We start from the raw sequence: 20807 nt of genomic DNA on the forward strand, positions 1-20807 counted from the left end.
TTTTCTCTATTCTTCTCGTCTCTTCTCTATATACCACCTCCATCGTCGAAAGAACTCCAACGACCTCCTACTCTCTCTTGCACCTTCCATTCCCGTCACTCACACAACCTACTTCCCTTCATCTCTATCTCGAACATTGCCCGCACCATCATCATTCATCTTTATCCTCATTGTCGCTCACACCATCTCTCATTTTGTTCTCTTTAAAAGGAAAAAAAAGTGAAGAACAGAGAAACATTACGAATATCACATATTTCAGGGAACGACCTTTCGTTTCTTATCATTGTTTTCTTACTTTGGATTAATCGAAGCACCAAGATTCTCCGGATTATTTATGAAGCCCAATACGTTTTAATATAAACAAAATATATAAACTACATCATAGGTGACTTCAAACACAAAATCATGTTGCATTTGCTAGTTTGTACATCCATGATTATTCGTCTTCAGAAACAAACCCGCGTTTTAGTTTACGATTTGGCTTCCAAGATTGATCATGCAAAATCATTGGAATCTTGGGTGTTGTTATCGGCACCTAGTTTAAAGGTCAAAACCACCATTTCTTAACGTCAAAACCACCGTCTATATATATATATATATATATATATATATATATATATATATATATATATATATATATATATATATATATATATATATATATATATCAAAACTCAAATCAAAACACCATCACGCACTATTAAACAATTATATATATATATATATATATATATATATATATATATATATATATATATATATATATATATTATTTGAATCAAATATCTTTTATTTTACGTTCTCTTTTATATATATATATATATATATATATATATATATATATCAATGTTGCAGAAATCGACCTTGGCGGCCTCAGACCGATTACGATTAGGGTGCTTGGCGGAAATGGTCAAATCGGTCAAACTCGGGCTTGGCGGTCATTGGCAGCCTTGGCGGTCCTCGGATATTTAAAAAATTCATAAAAAAAATTCAAATATTACACCAAAATTTTAAAATTTAAAATTTTTAAGCTTTCAAATTTTTAAATATTATACTAAAATTTTTTAAATTTCAAAATTTTAAAATTTAAAATTTCCAAATACTTAATTTTTTAGGAAATATTAATTTTTTAAATATTTTAGGGTCCCCGATTAATCACCACCGAGTCTAATTAATCGCTTATCGTCAGTCGACCGTCGAGCTACCGCCGAGCGATTTTTACAACCTTGATATATATATATATATATATATATATATATATATATATATATATATATATATATATATATATATATATATAGACACACACACACACATTGGGTGTACCAGATGGTACGCTGCACGTACGCGGTCTACGTACCGACTCCTCGGTCAAGCGGAGTACGCCCCGCATACGCGGCTGGGTTGACTAAGCTGGTTTGTTAAGTTTGACTTTTGGGTAAACTGATATTAATTTTAAGTTGGGAAATATTTTGATTAATAGGTGACGGGTAGAGCTAATATTCGGAGCCGATATTTATTCAGCCTGCGTTCGGACTGAGAGGTGAGTTTTTCTCACTGTACTCGTGGGTCGAAGGCACCAATGACGACCCACTAGATTATGTATCCTGGTTATAGAATAGTGTTATGCTAGTACATGATTAATTAGTAGATCGTTATGGTTATCTGCATTTGCTGGTTTTGTGTTTATGTTTGTTTGTTACGTATGATTTTACTTTTGAAACAATGGATTTTCTTGTAAACAATTATGGATAATCACTGTTTTTGAAAATTTTAAAATTTTATGATTTTTGGGATGTTACATTTTGACAAGACGGTAGTAAGTGAAAACTGTAATTTTTATTTACTGTACATATGTTTGATAAACAAAATAATTGTACATGTGTCTTTTTTTAACATTTTTTTGTGTGACGTTAATAATAATGCAGAGAAAAAGATCTGTCCAAATGACTAATATCATAATTTTTTACAAATTGAGAGAGAGAGTTATTCTTAATAAAAAATTTAAAATATATATAAAAAGAAAGTTTAATTAAAATAACAATATAAAATAAATAAAAATGTAAAAAAGTCTTTTATTTCTAAACCACGGAAACTAAACGCATAAAAGTTTTAATTAATATGTTTGTTTTGAAAAATATAGGACCAATCATGTAATTTTATTTTATAATTATAAACATAAGCATAAAAGTTAACTAATTTGAACCAAAAAGTAAAAATAAAAAAATTAATTATATCAAATACGACAGAAATTACATCAGGTATCATTATTTAGACATAGTCACGTATTGTTAATGGCACATCATTATAGGTCAAAACTAGCCCTATCGAAAATACCCGATACCCGAATTACCCGTCCGATTTTTTCAGGTATCGGGTAAACTTTTTTGAGTGATCGGGTAACCCGATTTTTTTCAGGTCGGGTAAAGGGTACGTTTGTTGGGTTTCAAGTATACCCAAATCACCCGAATTATTTTTAATTTTTTTTTCGTAGAGCTTGTACTCGGTAGCAGGTATTTGATCACACTTAAACTAATTATCATTATTGTAAAACATGAATTTCTTTTATCATGTTCTTTAAAACTTAACTGTTTTCTAGATTATAGTTTTTATTGCAACTAACAAACTCATTATCTTGACAAAACTTCAGAACATGACAAAACATATTGCTACAATTATCTTAAACATTTTAAACTTTTAAATTAAGATCTTTAAGTATTTGTTTTTTAAACATCTTATTAGATTAGATTAAGTAGTTACAAAATTACTTGATATCTCAGGTATTATTGAGTAAAAAATCTCAATGTTCAAAGCTTGAGTAACTTCGTTTATGTCTCGTTTGTTTATATAAACAAGACTAATAAAGTACGACGAATTTATTTCATTAAATTTATTTTCAGTTGAAATTAAAAAAAAAAATTTATATATTTCGGGTAATACCCGAATTACCCAAACCCGACCCGATACCCGAATTACCCACACCTGAATTACCCGAATTTAGTTTGGGTCGGGTAACGGACAATGTTTTTAACATGAAAAATCCGAATTACCCAGCCTCAATTACCCGAAAAAATTACCCGATCAACACCCCTAGTCAAAACCACTGACACCGTCAAAACCACTAGTAATAAACCACTATTAATAATGTAAAAATATTGAAACATGGCAATAAAATTCCGACAATGATGAACCCATTATTAACAAAATTACATTTCTGGTCCTTTATTCTATATTTTATTTTTTGTATTAATCATTTTTAATTACCAAAGGATTTCTAGACTAACGGTATCCGGTGTTGCCCTCCTTTCTTGAGGTTGATGGTTCAAGTCACGTAGTGGACATAAATGTAATAATTTAGGTGTAGTTTAGTATATTTCCGTTTAAAAAAATCGATTTTAATTTTAAAATATTTCATTTACAATCCTTTGTGTTATATATATATATATATATATATATATATATATATATATATATATATATATATATATATATATATATAATTTTTTCAGTATATTTTGATTAAATAAATTAAAACATTCGTATTTTGGTCATAATTTTTTCTTGTAAGAAAAAAATATAAAAAAATCAAACTTTTTAACATTTAATCATCTATAAAATGAACATAAACATAGATATTTGGGAAATTTTTATTATTTTTATTTCTATAAAAACAAAAAAAAAATTCAAAAATCATAAAAACGAAAAGGATACTTGTATTCATTATATTAATGATTTTATATAAAGAATTTTTTAAAATAACTTTTTGAAGTTTTTATATTTGAATTTTAATAAATATGTAAAATCATAAAATATAACGAGTATTTTTTCATCCAAATTAAGAAAAAAAAAACAAATGAATGACTTTTTTGTTTTACTATTTTAGTGAGTTTGTGAAAAATAAATTAAAATTGTTGTTGTTTAGGTACCTACGGTTTGTTTAAAGATTCCAAGTGTTTATAAAAATTAAAAATCAAATATTTAGTTTAAAAGTTAAAAAACTAATAAAACAAAAACAAAAAAACAACAATTAACTTCAAAGATTGTATTAAAAATTAATCATCAGTCGTGTTCTACGAGGGTGTCCCGGAGCTACGCTCCGACAGTCAACTTAGTCTTCAAAAGAGAGATGGATATGTGAGTTGGTACGTCGTCATGCTTTTAGATTTGGCATGATACAGAAGAAAATATTCGTTATATTATAATAATATAACTTAGTTGGATATGTTTTTGTTTTGTTTATTTTACATTTTGGCAAATAACTTTAAATTTAAAAATAAAAATAGTAAATGATATATTAATTAAAACTTTGTTACATACTACAAAAATTTTTATTTTTAATTAAATAAAAATCGTTTGGATAATACAAAATTGTTAATTGTTAAGCTTTTAATAAATAAAATTAATATAGTAATAATAAAGTTTAATCATAGAAACTATAAAATATAAAGGTTTAAATTAAAAGTTTGATATACTTTGAAGGGTAAATAAGTAAATGGAAGAATCAATTTGGTGATGCTAATAAGACACCACATTAACCCATTTATAAAAAGTCAACATGTAATTAACTACTTATAATTAGTTTTTTTCGGAAAACAATGTAATTTCAACCAATAAAAATATCAAAATTTAATTAGAGTGTCTATATGATAAAATGTGATGTCTTTTTGACCAACAATTATGATTTTAGGCCATACGGTATGGAGACCTTCTCACACGTAGGTATCCTACATTGATCCTATGTGGATCCTATGTGGAAGGGTTTTCCACTAGTGAACATCACCCCAATATGTAATGAGTGTCTTGTGGAGTGGTGACTACCATGGAAGATCACCAAAGGCATTGTGTCTATCTCTCTCTTCCATTTGTCTCCCTCTCTCTCTTCTTTATTGGTTGTTCACTAGTTCTTCACTAGTGAACACCATCCCCAAAGTATAGTGGGTTGGTTGTGAAAGGGTTATGAAATTGTTTTCACGCGTATATATGTTGTAAGGATTCCGGATAGTCTTAGAGGGAGATATTAGACGTTTGAAAGCTTTGGTTTTTTGTGCGAAAAAAAGTCTCTTCACAGGTCTATTTTGACTTTTAGGCAATTCAAGATGCCTTTAAAACCCCCGAATTCTATCTAAACCTTAGTAAAACTATTCAAAAATAGTCAAAACTACTATTGGTCTAATCAAACAAAAAAGAGACTATTAAAAAAAATCATATTTAACTAACGATAATGATATGGTCCTAACTCCTAATACGTGAACCTCAAATTTTCTTTTTCTTTTATTTAAGACAATAAAAAACTTTATTTTCATTTTTTAATTTAGACTAATTATTTTTATATCAATATTTATAATTATATAACTTTAGTTTCTAATAATGTCTCTATACATTTTTTTTACTTATTGAAGTTATAATCTTTAAATTGAATTTTTTTTAATAATAAAAAATATATTTGTTAAAAACTATCATATTTTTTGTCTTTTATTTATATTTGATTAGTCTCGTATTAAAAACCATCATAATTTGTCTTTTATTTATATTTAGTATCGTATTAATAACTTTTGTCTTTCTTTTCTATGTTTGATTAGGGTCGTATTGATTTCTGATTAGTCCTTAGACGATATATGGTCGTCTCACCGGTACCTAACTATATAACGTCCCAAAATTTTCAACTAAAAAATTTTATTTTAAAATCAAAAGAAATTGTGTCATTCATTCATCAAAGCAACATTCGATTGTTTCAAAACATAAATCAGAGTATTAATAAAATCAATAGTGTGGAACATCTCATAATCATAACAACAGATTCGATGCAATCACGTCGTTGTCTTCCCCGTACTACCAAAAAGACCTACACCATTTAAACTTAAAACCGTAAACATAAAGCTTAGTGAGTTCCCTATATACCACATACTATAGAGGGACTCGCCCAATAAACATATAAACGGGTCTCGCCCACGGGTCCCACCCAATAATAGCAGGTTGCACCCACTACATGTCAAAATAGTCGGGATTTCAGGCTTAAACAGACGTGATACCAACAATTTGTGTTCCCCTCTTTCGTTTGTGTTTGTGTTCATTTATATTCATTTGTGTTCGTTTATGTTCATTTATCCACTAAACGAACGAACATAACAGACATAAACACACTAAGTTTGTTAACGAACAAACATAAACAAAACAAATATGTTTATATATAATGTTAAAATGTATGTGTATGTTTTCCATTCTAAAAAAACTTAAAACTATTTAATAAGTTATTTTTTTATATATTTATTTAAAACTCATCAATTTTGCCAAATTATAAATATGTAATTACGAAAAATAGCATATTTCGTTCTTTATACTCAAATGATAAAAAATAAAATAAGATATAAAATAAAAAATAGCATATTTCGTTTCTTTATACCGAAAAGATAATATATATATATATATATATATATATATATATATATATATATATATATATATAAGTTTAATACTACAATATTATATTGTTTAAATGTCATTTCAATTTGGGTTTCTAACAAAATGGTGGTATTGACTTTTTAGAATTTGGCCCAAGTTTTAGGTGCCAATAACAATTCTATGATGCGGATAGAATCCCCTAAAAATAAGGAAAACTGAATATTAAAAGAAAGTTGGTGGGGTGGGTCCAACCAAATTAAATAATAATTGTAATTAATTAGATAATAATTATAAAAAAAAAAGATACGACAAATGTCACAAATTATACAAGGATAATTAAAGTCATTTTACACAAGTCAATGACCAAAATTCAAAGAATTTAGTGTAATTTATATATCTTACAAAATCTTTCCAATATTACTATTCTCAAAAATAATATTTACTTTTAAAATTTTCAAAATAATTTCATACCCAAAATATACACCAAGTAAATAAATAACTATACTTTCACCAAATAAGATCTCTATTATTTTCAATTCATTCACCTTAAACAACTTCATATTCTTCTTCTATGTAGTGTAATTTATCATCTACTTTCAATTTCACACATAGACACTACACTATCATAAACCATTATATTGAGAACTCCAAAAATTAAAGATTGAAATTTGAATCAATGCAAATCAAACAAACTCACTTTGATTTCTGTTTCTTTGTCTGTTTCTCAATCTCTTTCTCTAAAAACTCCAAAGTTGTATCAGTAACATGATTTGGAGCACAATTTGCATCCACCATCATCTTCAAGAACTTATGAGCTTCTTTCAATCTTCCTGCTTTACTATTAACTTCAATAAGTGTATTATAAGTAACAACATCAGGGTTTATCCCATTTCTCTTCATCTCCTCTAAAACCCTATTCACCTCATCAAACCTTCCACCTTTTCCCAATACATTAATCAAAGTATTATACATCACCAAATCAACAAAACCTCCATCTGTCAGTCTTCTCAAAACAGCACTCGCCAGATCAGCACGCCCCATCTTCCCCAACCCCTGAAATATCATATTGTAGGTTGCCACGTCAGCAGCAGTAGCACTATCCTTCTTGTTTCCCATTTCAGAAAAAACCCCATACGCCTCATTCAAATACCCTTTTTTCACTAATGAACTCATTAATGAATTGTAAGTGTAGGAAACAGGATCAACGCCTAAATCGGTAAATATTTCAAACAATTTGCAGGCTAAACTGAGTTTTCCTTTTGTTAGATATATAGATATGTATGTATTCATCATGTTAACATCGAATGAATTTATGTTTTTACCCTTTTCTTGAACTCGTTTCCCTTTTGATGATGATAATATTTGTTTGTTGGAGTTTGCTTCATCAGCTAAATGATCCATGTATGGAGATGATGACCATGGGTTAATGTCAATGGTGTGTTTTCTTGAAGGATTTGTGTTTTGTGTTATTAAAGATAAGATTTCTTTAAAGTCTCCTTTCATGGGAAACATAAAGGTGGAATCTTTTTCTCTGGTTTGTGGATCTTTCATTGATGATTCCATGTTAGCTTTCCATTTAAGAAGAGTTGGCATTAGATTACTGTTTTTGATGTGTTTCATGAGTCTTTCTTCACAACCTCTTCTTCCTTCTTTGTTAAAAGCTAATAAAAGATGAGTTATTGTGACTAAATCGACAACAAAGTTTCTTGATTCCATCTCTTCTACCAATTCCAAAGCTTCATCAATCATTCCTTCTTTACAGATATGTAATATAACAATGGAATAAGTGATTCCATCCACGAATTGACCTTTCTTCTTTAAATCACCAAACAATGCGTATGCAGCTTGACCTCTTCTGTTTTTAAACAACCCATCAATCAATATATTGTATGTGCAGGAAGAAGCCCTAACTCCATCATCAGACATTTTATCGAACAGTTGGCATGCGTCTGTAAGTTTTCTTGATTTCAGAAACCCATCAAGGAGAGAGTTGTATATAATTGTATCTGGAAGAAACCCGTTATGCTGCATTTCAGTAAAGATCTTTGTGGCATCATTTATCTTGTAACATTTACAGCAGCCTTGCATGATTATACGATAAGTGAAGGGATCTGGCTCATGTCCTGATGTTTTCAATTCTTGAAAAACAATAAGAGCATCATTCACTTTTCCATTGAAGCAGAGAGCTTGAATTAGACTGTTGTAAGTGCACAAATCAGGAGCAAACAAGCTCTTTTCTTTCATCTCCTTGAAAAGATTCAATGATGATTCCAATTCTCCCCAATTACCAAACCCATGAATACATATATTATAACCCCTCACGTCCATAGGGAAATTCTTCTTTTCCCTTAACTTATCGAAAGCATTTCTGAATTCTGCTCTAGTATCTGCCTTTCTTAAGGCTACAAGCAGCTCATTACAAGTCGCAGCATCCATAGAATTCTTGTTTTCATCTGTGATGGAATCCAAGAGCTTAAAGAATGTAAATAGAGCCATGGTTAGGTGATTACTACGGATAAGGGCAATGAGAACAGAGTTGTAAACATCGGGGTTTAATCTATCCAATATATTCTCCGCGTGATCCAGTATTTCGAGAGCAGAATCGAAATTACCAGACTTTATGAAAGAATCGAGGAGGAATTTGAATGTTGACGAATCAAGAACCACGCCTTCTCGATTCATGGAGGCAAGAAACTCAAAGATGTCATTTTTATGTATCACGGGGTTTATACAGAGGGTTTGGAGTACCTGAGAGTAAGTGCCCGCCGAGTGTTTGTAGTTATGTCTGAGAGAACACCACTTGAAAAAATCAATCTTTTTGGATACATCAAGAGAGCTTCTTCTGAGGATTTGAAGAACGAGTGGCTCAGAGAGTGAAATCAAACTCGATTCTTCATTGTTAAGGTTACGAGTACCCCCGGGCTCGGAGAGGGATTTTACAATGGAAGCAACGAGGAGGAAGGTGCCCAGTTTTGATTTTGAAGTATTGGGTCGAATAATTGTGGTTTTGCTTCGAATAAGTGGATTTCGAAAAAGGGGTTTGCTATGTGATGCTGTTCTTCGTCTTCCATGGAGCATTGCAGCTGTTTTAATCGATGTTTTGTGATTAAAAACTCAATCTTACATATCATCTTCAAACATCGCATCTGAACTTCTTGATCATACAAATCAACTGAACAATCACTTACCGCCTTACGGCCTTAGTGAAGGAAGCCATTGTTGAATCCTGAGCTTCATCTGGAAACCGAAGATCGATGTTATATTAAAATGTGTGTAAAGATATATACCAATTGTTAAATCACATAACCGATAGTAGAAAATAGATGGCCTATTAGCTCAGCTGGTTAGAGCGTCGTGCTAATAACGCGAAGGTCGCAGGTTCGAGACCTGCATGGGCCATTTTTTTTACATTTGACATATTTTGTCTTTTGTATCAAAGTATTCTATCCTTCAAAAAAGTACTTAAAATCATAGTAGCTTGAAAATTAATTTTGGATTAAAAATATAACAAAGTTTTCAAAATGTAAAAAATGTCCATTATTTTTTTTAATACATAAAATATCATTGAACCGACTATTGTAGGTAACCATTAGGTTACCACGTTATTAAATGTTCAAAAAATATTATTATTGTTTTTTTAGTACAAAGAACACCATTAAAGTTATTATTTGTACATAGAATACCAACAAAATATACATGCATTCAAATAAAACATTGTGGTAGCCGGTTATTTCAGGTAAACAAAAAATGACTTAAAAGCATAACGAAGTTTCCAAAATGTTCAAAAAATACTTCACTTTTTGTTAACTCGTTGTTGTCGGATTATGTAGAACACAGTCACCAGAGATCATGCACCGTCATATCAGTGCACAACAATTATGCAATCTCTTTCATTCCCTCACTTGATCGTTCTTACAGTAACATGATAAGTAAGTGGGTAATAACCTTAGTTGAACGTTCTTGCTTCCCGATCGCATTATATGCCTCAAACCTAAAATATATATACATTATATAGATACACATATTATACATCAAGGTTAATCGTTCATTAGTGTTGCAGCACAAGAGAGACACAAATGAGAAACGAGTGTGACGTTATGTCATGAGAGATGAATGGTCAGGAACACTCAGCGTCATGTGGCTGATTTGATGACGATTTGTAGTCAAAGTAAAGAGAGAAGAATATGTGTTGTGAACTGGTACGGCGGTGAATGATCTCCAATGACTGTGTTCTACATAATCCGGAAACAATGAAGTTAATAAAAGATGCTCTGAAAAAACAACAATAGTATTTTTTTTTTAACATTTTGGAGACTTCAATGATATTTTTTGTACTAAAATGTGTACTTCGTTGGTATTCTGTGTACAAATGGTATACTTCATTGGTAATTTTTATACTAAAAAAACAATGGTATTTTTTGAACATATTGGAAACTTTATTGCCCGTTTAGGTCATTTTTCCGTTTACCCGAAGTAACCGGTTACCACAAGGTTTTATTTGAATACATGTGTACTTCGTTGGTATTCTATGTACACAAAATATATTTTAATGGTATATTTGTACTAAAGAAACAATATTTTGAACATTTTGAAAACTTCGTTATATTTTTAAGTCGTTTTCCCATACTAAAAGTATGAGATATCCTAAAACTAAATTTAAGTCCAAATGTTCTTTTAATTACTCATACTAACTTTGATAAGTATATTACAAGCAATAGTAACACCATGACCTTCGAACATAATTTCTATAAAACTGAAACTTGAGATAAATCATTGCAACTTTGATGAGAAATGTGTTAGAAGTTAGTGATACATAAGAACAAGAGGATGAAGAGTATGATGTGTGTTTACATAAGACATACATGATAACTTTTTGTTGACGTTTTTGGCTGAAGAATGAATAGTGTTTCCATTCTATATTGGTATAAGGAATGAAATTTGGGTGGTTTCAACCTATAAAAGAAGACCACACTTTGGTTTTAAACTTGAAGTGTTTGATTCTTTTTTTTATTCCTCCAATTTTTAGTATAGAAAGTGTTAGTCAAAACTTTTAAAAATTTGAGTGTAATTTGCAAAGGGAGGGGGGTTGAGAGATTAGTCTATGTGATTGTAACAATTTTTTATATAGTAAATCTTTCTATCTGAAGGCCCATGGTTTTTCTCCGGTTTTAGAGTTTTCCACGTATATTCTTGTGTCTAGTTATTTTCTCTATTATTGTTATTGGAAAAACTGTTAGGGGTCATTGAGGCCATTTTCCCAACAAGTGGTATTAGAACTATGAGTTTGGAGGAGGTTTCTGTTTTAGAAGTTCATAGTATGCTTTGTGGTTACAACTTTGTCTGATCTTCCACATCATAATGAATTTCTATTGATTATATTGGAAATATCGTGACACTTTAAAGATTCTTCTTATGCTCTGTGGTTGCAGCTTGGTATGATCTTTCACATTAGAAATGAGGATTTGGTTGACTGTTTTGTGTACAATAGAATTATATACGAATCGAGAGTATGTAACTTATAATGTTTTATTTGAAAGACTTAGTACTTAAGTGTGTACGTTATGACCCACCTCTCTTTCCTAAGAATCCTTTGTTGGGTGTGATACTTATAAGCTTGGAGAATTTTTCTTGTATAATATTATTTGGGGATACAGATACGATGTCAAAATACAATCCCATGATGTTTGATGTAGAGAAATATGGATGAAGAATCAACTTTGGTTTATGACAAGTTCAGTTTAAATATGTGTTGATTCACTTTGGGTTATGTTTTTGTCAAAATTTAACGAACGAATTTTGTAACCAAATTAGTAAGTGTGGTGTTATGTTTGAAATAAGGTAAGTAAAAGTAAAGTGTTTTAAGATTTTGAAATGTGCTGAAGATCTTGGTTGTGCCTAAGATCTGGGGTGGAAAACAACAGTGCTCGAAGAGATATTAAGTTAAAGTGTAGTATTTTTTAGATGTAAAATAGTATATTTGGGAAAAAAATAGTGTTAAAGTGATTGATAAGTGAATATGCGTAATAAAGATTTAAGATAATAACAAAGATACCAAGACACCAAAAGATATCTTAGTAATTTTAATATAGAAAATAGATTAACAATTAAGCGAACAATAGAGTAACTTGTTATCGATTAAGCAAAAACAGGTATATAAAAGTAAATGCAAGAACACAGTAAATTACGAGGAAAGCCCTTAATCTTTTTGAATCTCCGGCATAAATCCTCGGGAGTTGATGAAATCACTCGCCTTAGAAATTATATTAAATCGAAATAAATTTAAAAGTGCTAGCTAATCTTTGAAATGAAGTGAATGTGCTCAAGTGTCAAAAGAATCAGAAAATAAGTAGTAGTGGAAGTGTTTTTGTAACAGCCCAAATTTCCAATAAAAATTTTCATTTTAAATAATCAAATCATTTCCATAAGATATAAAATTTCCATGCACATTTGTTTTCAAAATCCACAACATCAAATAAATTATACATAATATCATGGTGTCCCAAATAAAATGTCAGAGAGTGCATGTCGCGCCATCACGTCGGGCTCTTGCCCTTAGATCCTGAAGTACCTGAAACAACCAATAAATTGTAAGCTAATGCTTAGTGAGTTCCCCAAAGCATACCCCACATAATCATATAATTCATATCAATCACATAATCCATGCATATAACATATAGGGATGCCGTGGGCTCCACCCAGGATCTTACTCCAGGATGTCGTGGGCTCCCCCAGGGTCTTACACCTATGTGTCATGGGCTCCCCCATGGTATTTACCTGGAAAGCCATAGGCTCCCCCACATGGTCTGATATCCAAGTGTCATGGGCTCCCCCATGGTCTTTACCTGGAATGCCATGGGCTCCCCCACATGGTCTGATATCCAAGTATCATGGGCTCCCCCATGGTCTTTCATGCAAATATCACAGAGACAACTAGCATACCACATAGCACATAACCAACTAGTATACCATATATCACTAAATCAACTAGTGTACCACATATCACAAAATCAACTAGTGTATCACAAAATGGGCTGACCTTGGTGCCTTTGACCCATTCGTATGGTGAGGAGACTCACCACTCAAGGAATGTTGAACTGGTAAGGTCAAATCCCAACTCACAGCTCCAACTCAACTGCCCTACAACCACCATGTGACTAACTTGTCAAAATCCCAAAATACCAAAAATACCCTTAAATTCAAACTTGGTTAACCATGGTCAAAGTCAAAGTCAACAGTCAAGGTCAACAGTCCATGTTGACCCAACTCGTCGAGTGCAACTATCAACTCGTCGAGTTCCTTCAATGTTCAGAAAATCGGGAACGTTCGAGCCAACTCTATGAGTCAGCAGAACAACTCGTCGAGTTCCCGCAGCATCCAGAAAGTGGGAAAACCCGATCCAACTCGTCGAGTTGTGAGGGCAATTTGTCGAGTTTTCCCAGTCTTAACTTATTCAGCCCCTTCTAAGTGGATCCGAAGCCCCAAACTATAGATATGGACCCCTATAACTGAAATACCACGTAAAGTTGCTAACTTTACGTCCATGCATGGTATCAAGAGGCTAAAACACTAAAACAAAGCTTGTTAAGGGACTTAGAGCATGAAGGAGGGCCAAGACTTGATAAAGTTGGCAGCTTTAAGTCTACAAAGGCCATTAGATGTCAAGATCTGAATCCATATCTCCATAACATGCTCAAATCCAAGAATGGTCCCAAAATAGGCTAATAATGGCCATAAACTTTCAAGGGAAGAGATCTAGCAAAAGAATGGTCAAGGTATCGACTTTATACCTTAAAATGGTTGCCATAAGTAAACACCAGATCTACAACCTCTCCCTTTAGTTATGAACCAACCACTTCAAGCTTCTTCACATAAACACCAAAAAGGCACTCCTTAAGCTCTCACACACTCAAAATGGTGGGAAAAGAACGAACTAGGGTTTCTCTAGACAAAGGGGGCGATAGGGGAGGCTAACAATGAGGCTTAAGGCCTTTAAATAGGGTGCAAACCCTGAAAATTAGGGTTTTCTTTTCTAGCGTCTACTCGTTGAGTTGGGGCTCCCCAACTCGTCGAGTCGAGTCCTTAGACCCGCATCCAAATGAATCTCTACACGACGAGTTGGAGCTCCCCAACTCGCAGAGTTCTAGCCCAAAACCCTAAAATGTTGAGAAATAAATAATACCTGAACCAAGCGTTACAAATCTCCCCCACTTGAACTAGACTTCATCCTCGAAGTATGCTGATGCAAAAAGGTCCAGATAATGCTTCCTCATCTCATCCTCCGGCTCCCAGGTCCATTCGGAGCCTCTTCGGTGCTGCCATTGCACCTTAAATAGTCTCACTTCATTGTTCCGTAGGGATTTCGTTTTCCGGTCTAAAATTTATATTGGCTTTTCCACATAATTCAGGCTCTCATTAACCTGAATATCATCCAAAGAAATGACTGCGTCCTCATCAACGACACACTTCCGAAGCTGGGACACGTGGAAGGTGTTGTGGATCTGGCTAAGCTCGATTGGTAGATCCAAACGGTAAGCCACCTTGCCCACCCGGGCAAAAATCCTGAACATACCAATAAATCGGGGCCCTAACTTGCCCCTCTTCCGAAACCTATTGACACCCTTCCATGGTGACACTTTCAGCAAAACAAAGTCTCCCACCCGGAACTCGAGATCTGAGTGATGTCGGTCAGCATAGCTCTTCTGACGGCTCTGCACGACCCACAGCTTGTCGCACACTTGCTGGATCAACTCAGTAGTCTTAAGCATCACCTCGGTGCTTCCCATGACTCGATGCCCTACCTCGCCCCAACAAACAGTTGTCCTACACCTCCGACCGTACAACATATCAAACGGGGGTTGGTCGATACTAGCATGATAACTATTATTATATGAAAACTCTGCTAGTAGGAGGTACGTACCCCAACTCCCTCTGAAATCCAATACGCATGCCCGTAGCATATTCTCGAGCGTCGGATCGTCCGCTCGCTCTGACCATCTGTCTAGGGGTGGTAAGCGGTGCTGAAATGTAACTAAGTTCCCAACTAGGTATGAGCAAAGGAACCGACCTGGATGGAACCGGCCCGAACCGGACCCGACCGGGAATTGAAGTCGGCCGCAATTAAGAACCGAACCGGACCGTCGGTTCTACCGGTTTCGTTTCTACCGGTTCCCGATTCCTATCGGTTCTTGTCGTGTCTCCAATGTTGGAACCGGTCCTTGATAAATAGCAACAAACGGTTTCGGTTTTTTTCGGTTCTACCGGGTCCGGTTCTACCGGGTCCGGTTCTACCGGTTCTGGTTCCTATCGGTTCCCGGTTCCAAAAATCCACAAGAATATCATCTCGGTCCCGTACCGACCGGTTCCATCGGGTATCGGTTCCGGTTCCGGCCGGTTCCCCAGTCCACATGCTCATCCCTATTCCCAAATCTTTGTGGAACTTCCTCCAAAACCTGGATGTAAAATGGACATCCCTGTCAGATACCAACGACATTGGCACCCCGTGGCTGAACACTACCTCTCGCACATAAATATCTGCTAATTTCTCAGCAGAGATGCTCTCAGAGATCGGAATAAAATGAGCACTCTTTGACAACCTGTCCACAATGACCCAAATGGAATCCACACCCCTCGCCGTCCTCGGTAACTTTTTGATGAAGTCCATGGTGATTTCTTCCCATTTTGAAACATCCCAAAAATACAGTCCAAAAATTTCGTTTTGAAAATTATTTTAAAATCCATAAACCATCCATAATCATAGAGAAAACCATGTATCATGTATCTCAAAACATCATATCAAATACTGTGACAAAAACATGTGATAAAAATATCCGAGTAATCTCCGAGGCCAGAAAAACTGTGGTGTGTGCCATGCTATCAACCCGAGCCCTTCCCTTTGCTAGCTGAAGTACTTGAGACCAAAACTAAAACTGTAAGCACGAAGCTTAGTGAGCTCCCCTAAACTACCACATACCATACACATAACATATAACAAATATCATAACTCTGGGACTACTCCCAACTGCATCGGGACGAACCCGACATCGACTTACCCGACATCGGGCTCACCCCGGCATCAGACTACGTTTGGCGTCGGGCTCACCCCGGCATCGGGCTTACCCCGACACATACACAACATAACATATATCATAGACACATAACATAACATATAAACTGCATCGGGCTTACCTCGGCATTGGTCCGAAGCCCGAAACACATAACATATAACAGATACACAAACATACATCGGGCTTTCCCCGGCATCGGGCTTACCCCGGAACACATAACATAAACAGATAAGCTAACATACATCAGGCTTGCCCCGGAAACACATAACACATAACATGCATGAATCACAAAGACATCAAGCATATATATACTCTTCTCGGGACCGCCCCGGCATCAGACCAAGGTCCGGAACTACTAACATCTAAACGGGCCGACATTGTGACCTTAGACCCGTTACTACTGGAGAGAAACTCACCTCTCAATCTGGTTGCTGAAAACTCGTGCAAGGTAACTCTGTCTGCAGCTCCAACGACTCTCCGACTATTATGACCAAATAAACACTTAGTCGAAAACACTGAGAATCCCACTAAGGGTAAAATGACCATTTTACCCCTGCTCTAACTTTGGGCCATATCCAAGACCCAATTCCAAATAGTCCTTATAAGTCCACTCATGGCCCACTAAGGCCCAATAATGGCCCAATTTTCTAAATTGGGCCCAAATTCTCAAATGGGATTTTCCTTACCAGCCCAACAAGTCCTTGGGCCCTTGACTGACTTCTGAAGGCCCATATCGGCCCAACTACTGCTATATCCAAAGCATGGACCAATAACATAAAGCCCACTGTCTGAGCATACACTGAGCGTAACCTTGTGTACGCTGCACGTACTGCTTGAATGGCTTGTACGTTGCGCGTACTGGCGTGTACGCCCAACGTACTCTCCTGTTAAGCCATTTTCTCTAAAATTGGTTAATCCCTTAAGACACTACGACCAAACTACAGATCTGAGTCCAATACTTCAACCTAACCCATAAAGTCGATCACTTGGTGGCTTGCAAACCACCAAAAGAACCCAACTCTAAAAATAGCAATAAACTTCCATGGAAATGGCTAGATCTCATGCATGGCTACATAAAAGCCTCAAATCTTGCAACTTTACTGCTTAAGGGACACTTTGAGCTTCAAGGGTGGCAACCCTAAGCTCAAAAACGAAGTTGCATGAACAAGATCCATTCTTTGGACCTAAAAAGGTCCAAAGCTTCCAAACCCTAGATCTAAGCTTCTAAGAGGAAAGATAGGAGATTTATATCTCCTTTGGGTGCCATATGATGAACTAATTCCAGATCCTTGAGCTCAAGATACTCAAGTGCTTCTCCTCTAAATTCTTTTCACTTATTCCAAGCCTTTCTTCAAAAAATGAACTCAAAAAGGTCAAGCACAAACAACAATGGAGTATGAGGCGAACTAGGGTTTTCTGAGGGTGAGGGACTGGTGAGGAGGCCAGAGGGGAGGCTGTAATGGGGTATTTATATGTCTTAAACCCTAAAAATTAGGGTTTGGCATCTGCCCGCGTACGCTGGGTGTACCTCTTGGTACGCTACGCGTACGTCCCCGAGTTCCTCGAATCCAATGTGCCACTACCCCCTGCATACGCCAGGTTACGCCCAACGTACGGCTTATGGGCATCCCAACTTCTTAGCCCATTTTGCTAAGGTCCACCCCAAAAGTTCCATTGTCCAAATATTAGCCCAAAGCTAATATTAAGTTACATACTCTAAATAATACCTCAAGAGACGGATGTTACAATTCACCCCCACTTGAATCAGACTTCGTCCTCGAAGTCTGCTGCTGCTGAATCTGGAAACAACTCCGGGTAGTGCTCCTTCATCTCCTCCTCGGACTCCTAAGTCCACTCCAAACCCTTCCGGTGTTGCCATTGTACCTTCACTAACTCGACTCTATTATTTCTCAGCTCTTTTGTCTTAGAATAGACCAAGATATCATCGATAAAAACGATCACAGACCGATCCAACATCGGCCTACACACCCTGTTCATGAGGTCCATGAGCGCTGCTGGGGAATTGGTGAGCCCGTATGGAATCACCACTAACTCGTAGTGACTGTACCGAGTCCTGAAAGCTGTCTTCAGTATATCCTCATCCCTAATTATCATCTGATGGTACCCCGACTGAAGATCAATCTTGGAAAACCAAGATGCACCATGCAGCTGATCGAACAAATCATCGATCCTCAGAAGTGGATAACGGTTTTTCACTGTTAGCTTGTTCAACTCTCGATAATCGATGCACATCCTGTGTGACCCCGACCCTCTTCTTCACAAATAGTATCGATGCTCCCCACGGAGAACTACTCAGATGAATAAACCCTCAGTCTAGCAGCTCCTGAAGCTGCGTAGACAGCTTCTGCATCTCGGGCGGAGCTAGCCGGTACGGTGCCTTAGCTATCGGAGTGGTACCCGAAACCAAATCAATGTGAAACTCTACTTGCCTCTCCAGAGGCACCCCAGGCAACTCTTCAGGAAAGACATCCCGAAAATTTCTGTACAACTGGTAAACTGCCCAAATTTGTCGTGGTCTCAATCCTCATATCCGAGATGTATGCCAAAAATCCTGAACAACCCTAATGGAGAAGTCTTCTAGCCCTCGCAGCTAAACATAGGATTGACCCCTGCGAGACCCTCTCTCCCTGAATAACCAGTTCTCCCCCACTTGGGGTTCGAACTCTCATCAGTTAGCGCTCGCAGTCTATCATGGCCCCATTGGACCTCAACCAGTCCATTCCGACGATCACCTTCAGCCCTCACAACGGTATCGGAACCAGATCGACACGGAACCTCTCCCCAAATACATTCAGGACATAGTCCCGATATACCCTCGCAACACTCACAGTGCGGTCATCCGCAATCTCAACCTCAAGCAGGGAATCCAAAGTCCCCGGAGCATCCTGAAACTTCTTGCTAAGTGCAAGAGATACGAATGATCGGGTAGCTCCCGAATCGAAAAGAACATGAGCCGACATACCATTGACCAAAAAGGTCTGTATACAAGCGCACATATATACATATAAGCATAACAAATAATATCAACATGAAAAATAGATTACGTACCAGCCACGACGTCTGGTGCTTCCCGAGCCTCCTCGGTAGTTACCTGAAATACACGACTCTTCACCGTAGGAGCTTCCGCCTTGGCAGGGTGGCCATCAGTGATCCTTATTGTGGCGAGCGTAGGCGTCGCCACTGCTCCACCTCCTCCCTGCAATCTCAGACAATCAGCCCTTTTATGGTTAGTCTGGTTGCAGTGGAAACAAATCAAGCCCTTCTTGGGGAAATCCATGCTCATGTGGCACGGTTAGCCACAAGCATAACATCCTGAGCCCGCTGCTCGACAATCCCCACTGTGCGGCTTACTGCACTTGGCACACCATCCACGACCCTGCTAGCCCCTACTAGAAGAATCGGAGGTCTTAGGCTTTTTATGTTGACCTACAGCTGTCTGAGCCACCTCTGGCTTCCTCTTGGTGCGGAACTCCAACTCCATCTCCCGCTCCCGTGCCTTCTCCACCATCTCATGTAGGGTTTTGCACCCTGAAAAGCTCACGAACTCAGGGATATCATCCCTCAGCATGGAATGATACCTCGTCCTCCTCATATCCTCATCTGCAGCATACTGCAGGATCAATAGTGCTCGTTCCCGAAACTTGGCGATGATCTCCGCCACAGTCTCGATAGTCTGATGTAGCTCCTGAAACTCTCTCACTAACCGCTGCACCTCAATGGATGGTGCAAACTCCAAGTTAAAACGCCTAACAAACTCATCCCATGACATCTCAGCCACTCTAGCTGATCCCACCTGGTGGGTCACCTCCTCCCACCAGTCCCTGGCTCGGTCCCTCAACATGCACGAAGCAAACCCCATTTTTTTCTACCTCGAGGCAAGAGCTTGTGCGCTGGGCATTCTCCATCTCTGCCACCCAACATCGACTAACTATGGGGTCCTAGACTCCAAAGAACTCAGGCGCTCCGCACGCCTTGAACTCCCGAAACGAGGGAGTTCGGGCCCCGACCTGGCCCGCAATAATCTCGGCTCGGAAAGACCTGAGCCTCTCCTCCATGATCTCCATCATCCCTTCCTTGACGGTCCCGAAAATCACCGGGGTAGCGTCAAGAATGCCCCTCGTAACCTTGGCTACGATGAGCTCGCGCAACCTCTCGTCAATGGGCTCGGTACCGTAGCCCGAACCAGATCCTGATCCTAGTCCTGATCCTAAGCCTCTTGCTCCACGACATGTCACCACCATACTCAATTGAAAAATACCATACAATAAAATGATCAGGATCTTCAAAGGAATTTCTCCGCACCGGTCTCCTTAGAACTTCCAG

The 20807-nt window shown here is 36.6% G+C and overlaps 1 protein-coding gene and 1 non-coding gene across 2 annotated transcripts; one reads left to right on the forward strand and one right to left on the reverse strand.

Moving 5' to 3' along the window:
• Positions 1-5756: 5756 nt before the first annotated feature.
• On the reverse strand, positions 5757-9620 carry LOC145108207 (Tetratricopeptide repeat (TPR)-like superfamily protein). The gene is made up of 2 exons (XM_079045217.1): positions 7097-9620; positions 5757-5842 (listed from the first exon to the last, which is right to left on the reverse strand). The coding sequence occupies exons 1-2, from the start codon at positions 9475-9477 to the stop codon at positions 5830-5832; spliced, it is 2394 nt and encodes a 797-aa protein (XP_078901343.1). The 5' UTR covers positions 9478-9620; the 3' UTR covers positions 5757-5829.
• Positions 9621-9724: 104 nt separating this feature from the next.
• On the forward strand, positions 9725-9798 carry TRNAI-AAU (transfer RNA isoleucine (anticodon AAU)). The gene has a single exon. It is a non-coding gene; the product is annotated as a tRNA-Ile (tRNA).
• The last annotated feature ends 11009 nt before the right edge of the window (positions 9799-20807 follow it).

Source organism: Lactuca virosa, chromosome 4 (genome assembly GCF_052849685.1).
Source record: "Lactuca virosa cultivar CGN04683 chromosome 4, Lactuca_virosa_CGN04683_v6, whole genome shotgun sequence".
In the NCBI taxonomy this organism is placed as follows: domain Eukaryota; kingdom Viridiplantae; phylum Streptophyta; class Magnoliopsida; order Asterales; family Asteraceae; genus Lactuca; species Lactuca virosa.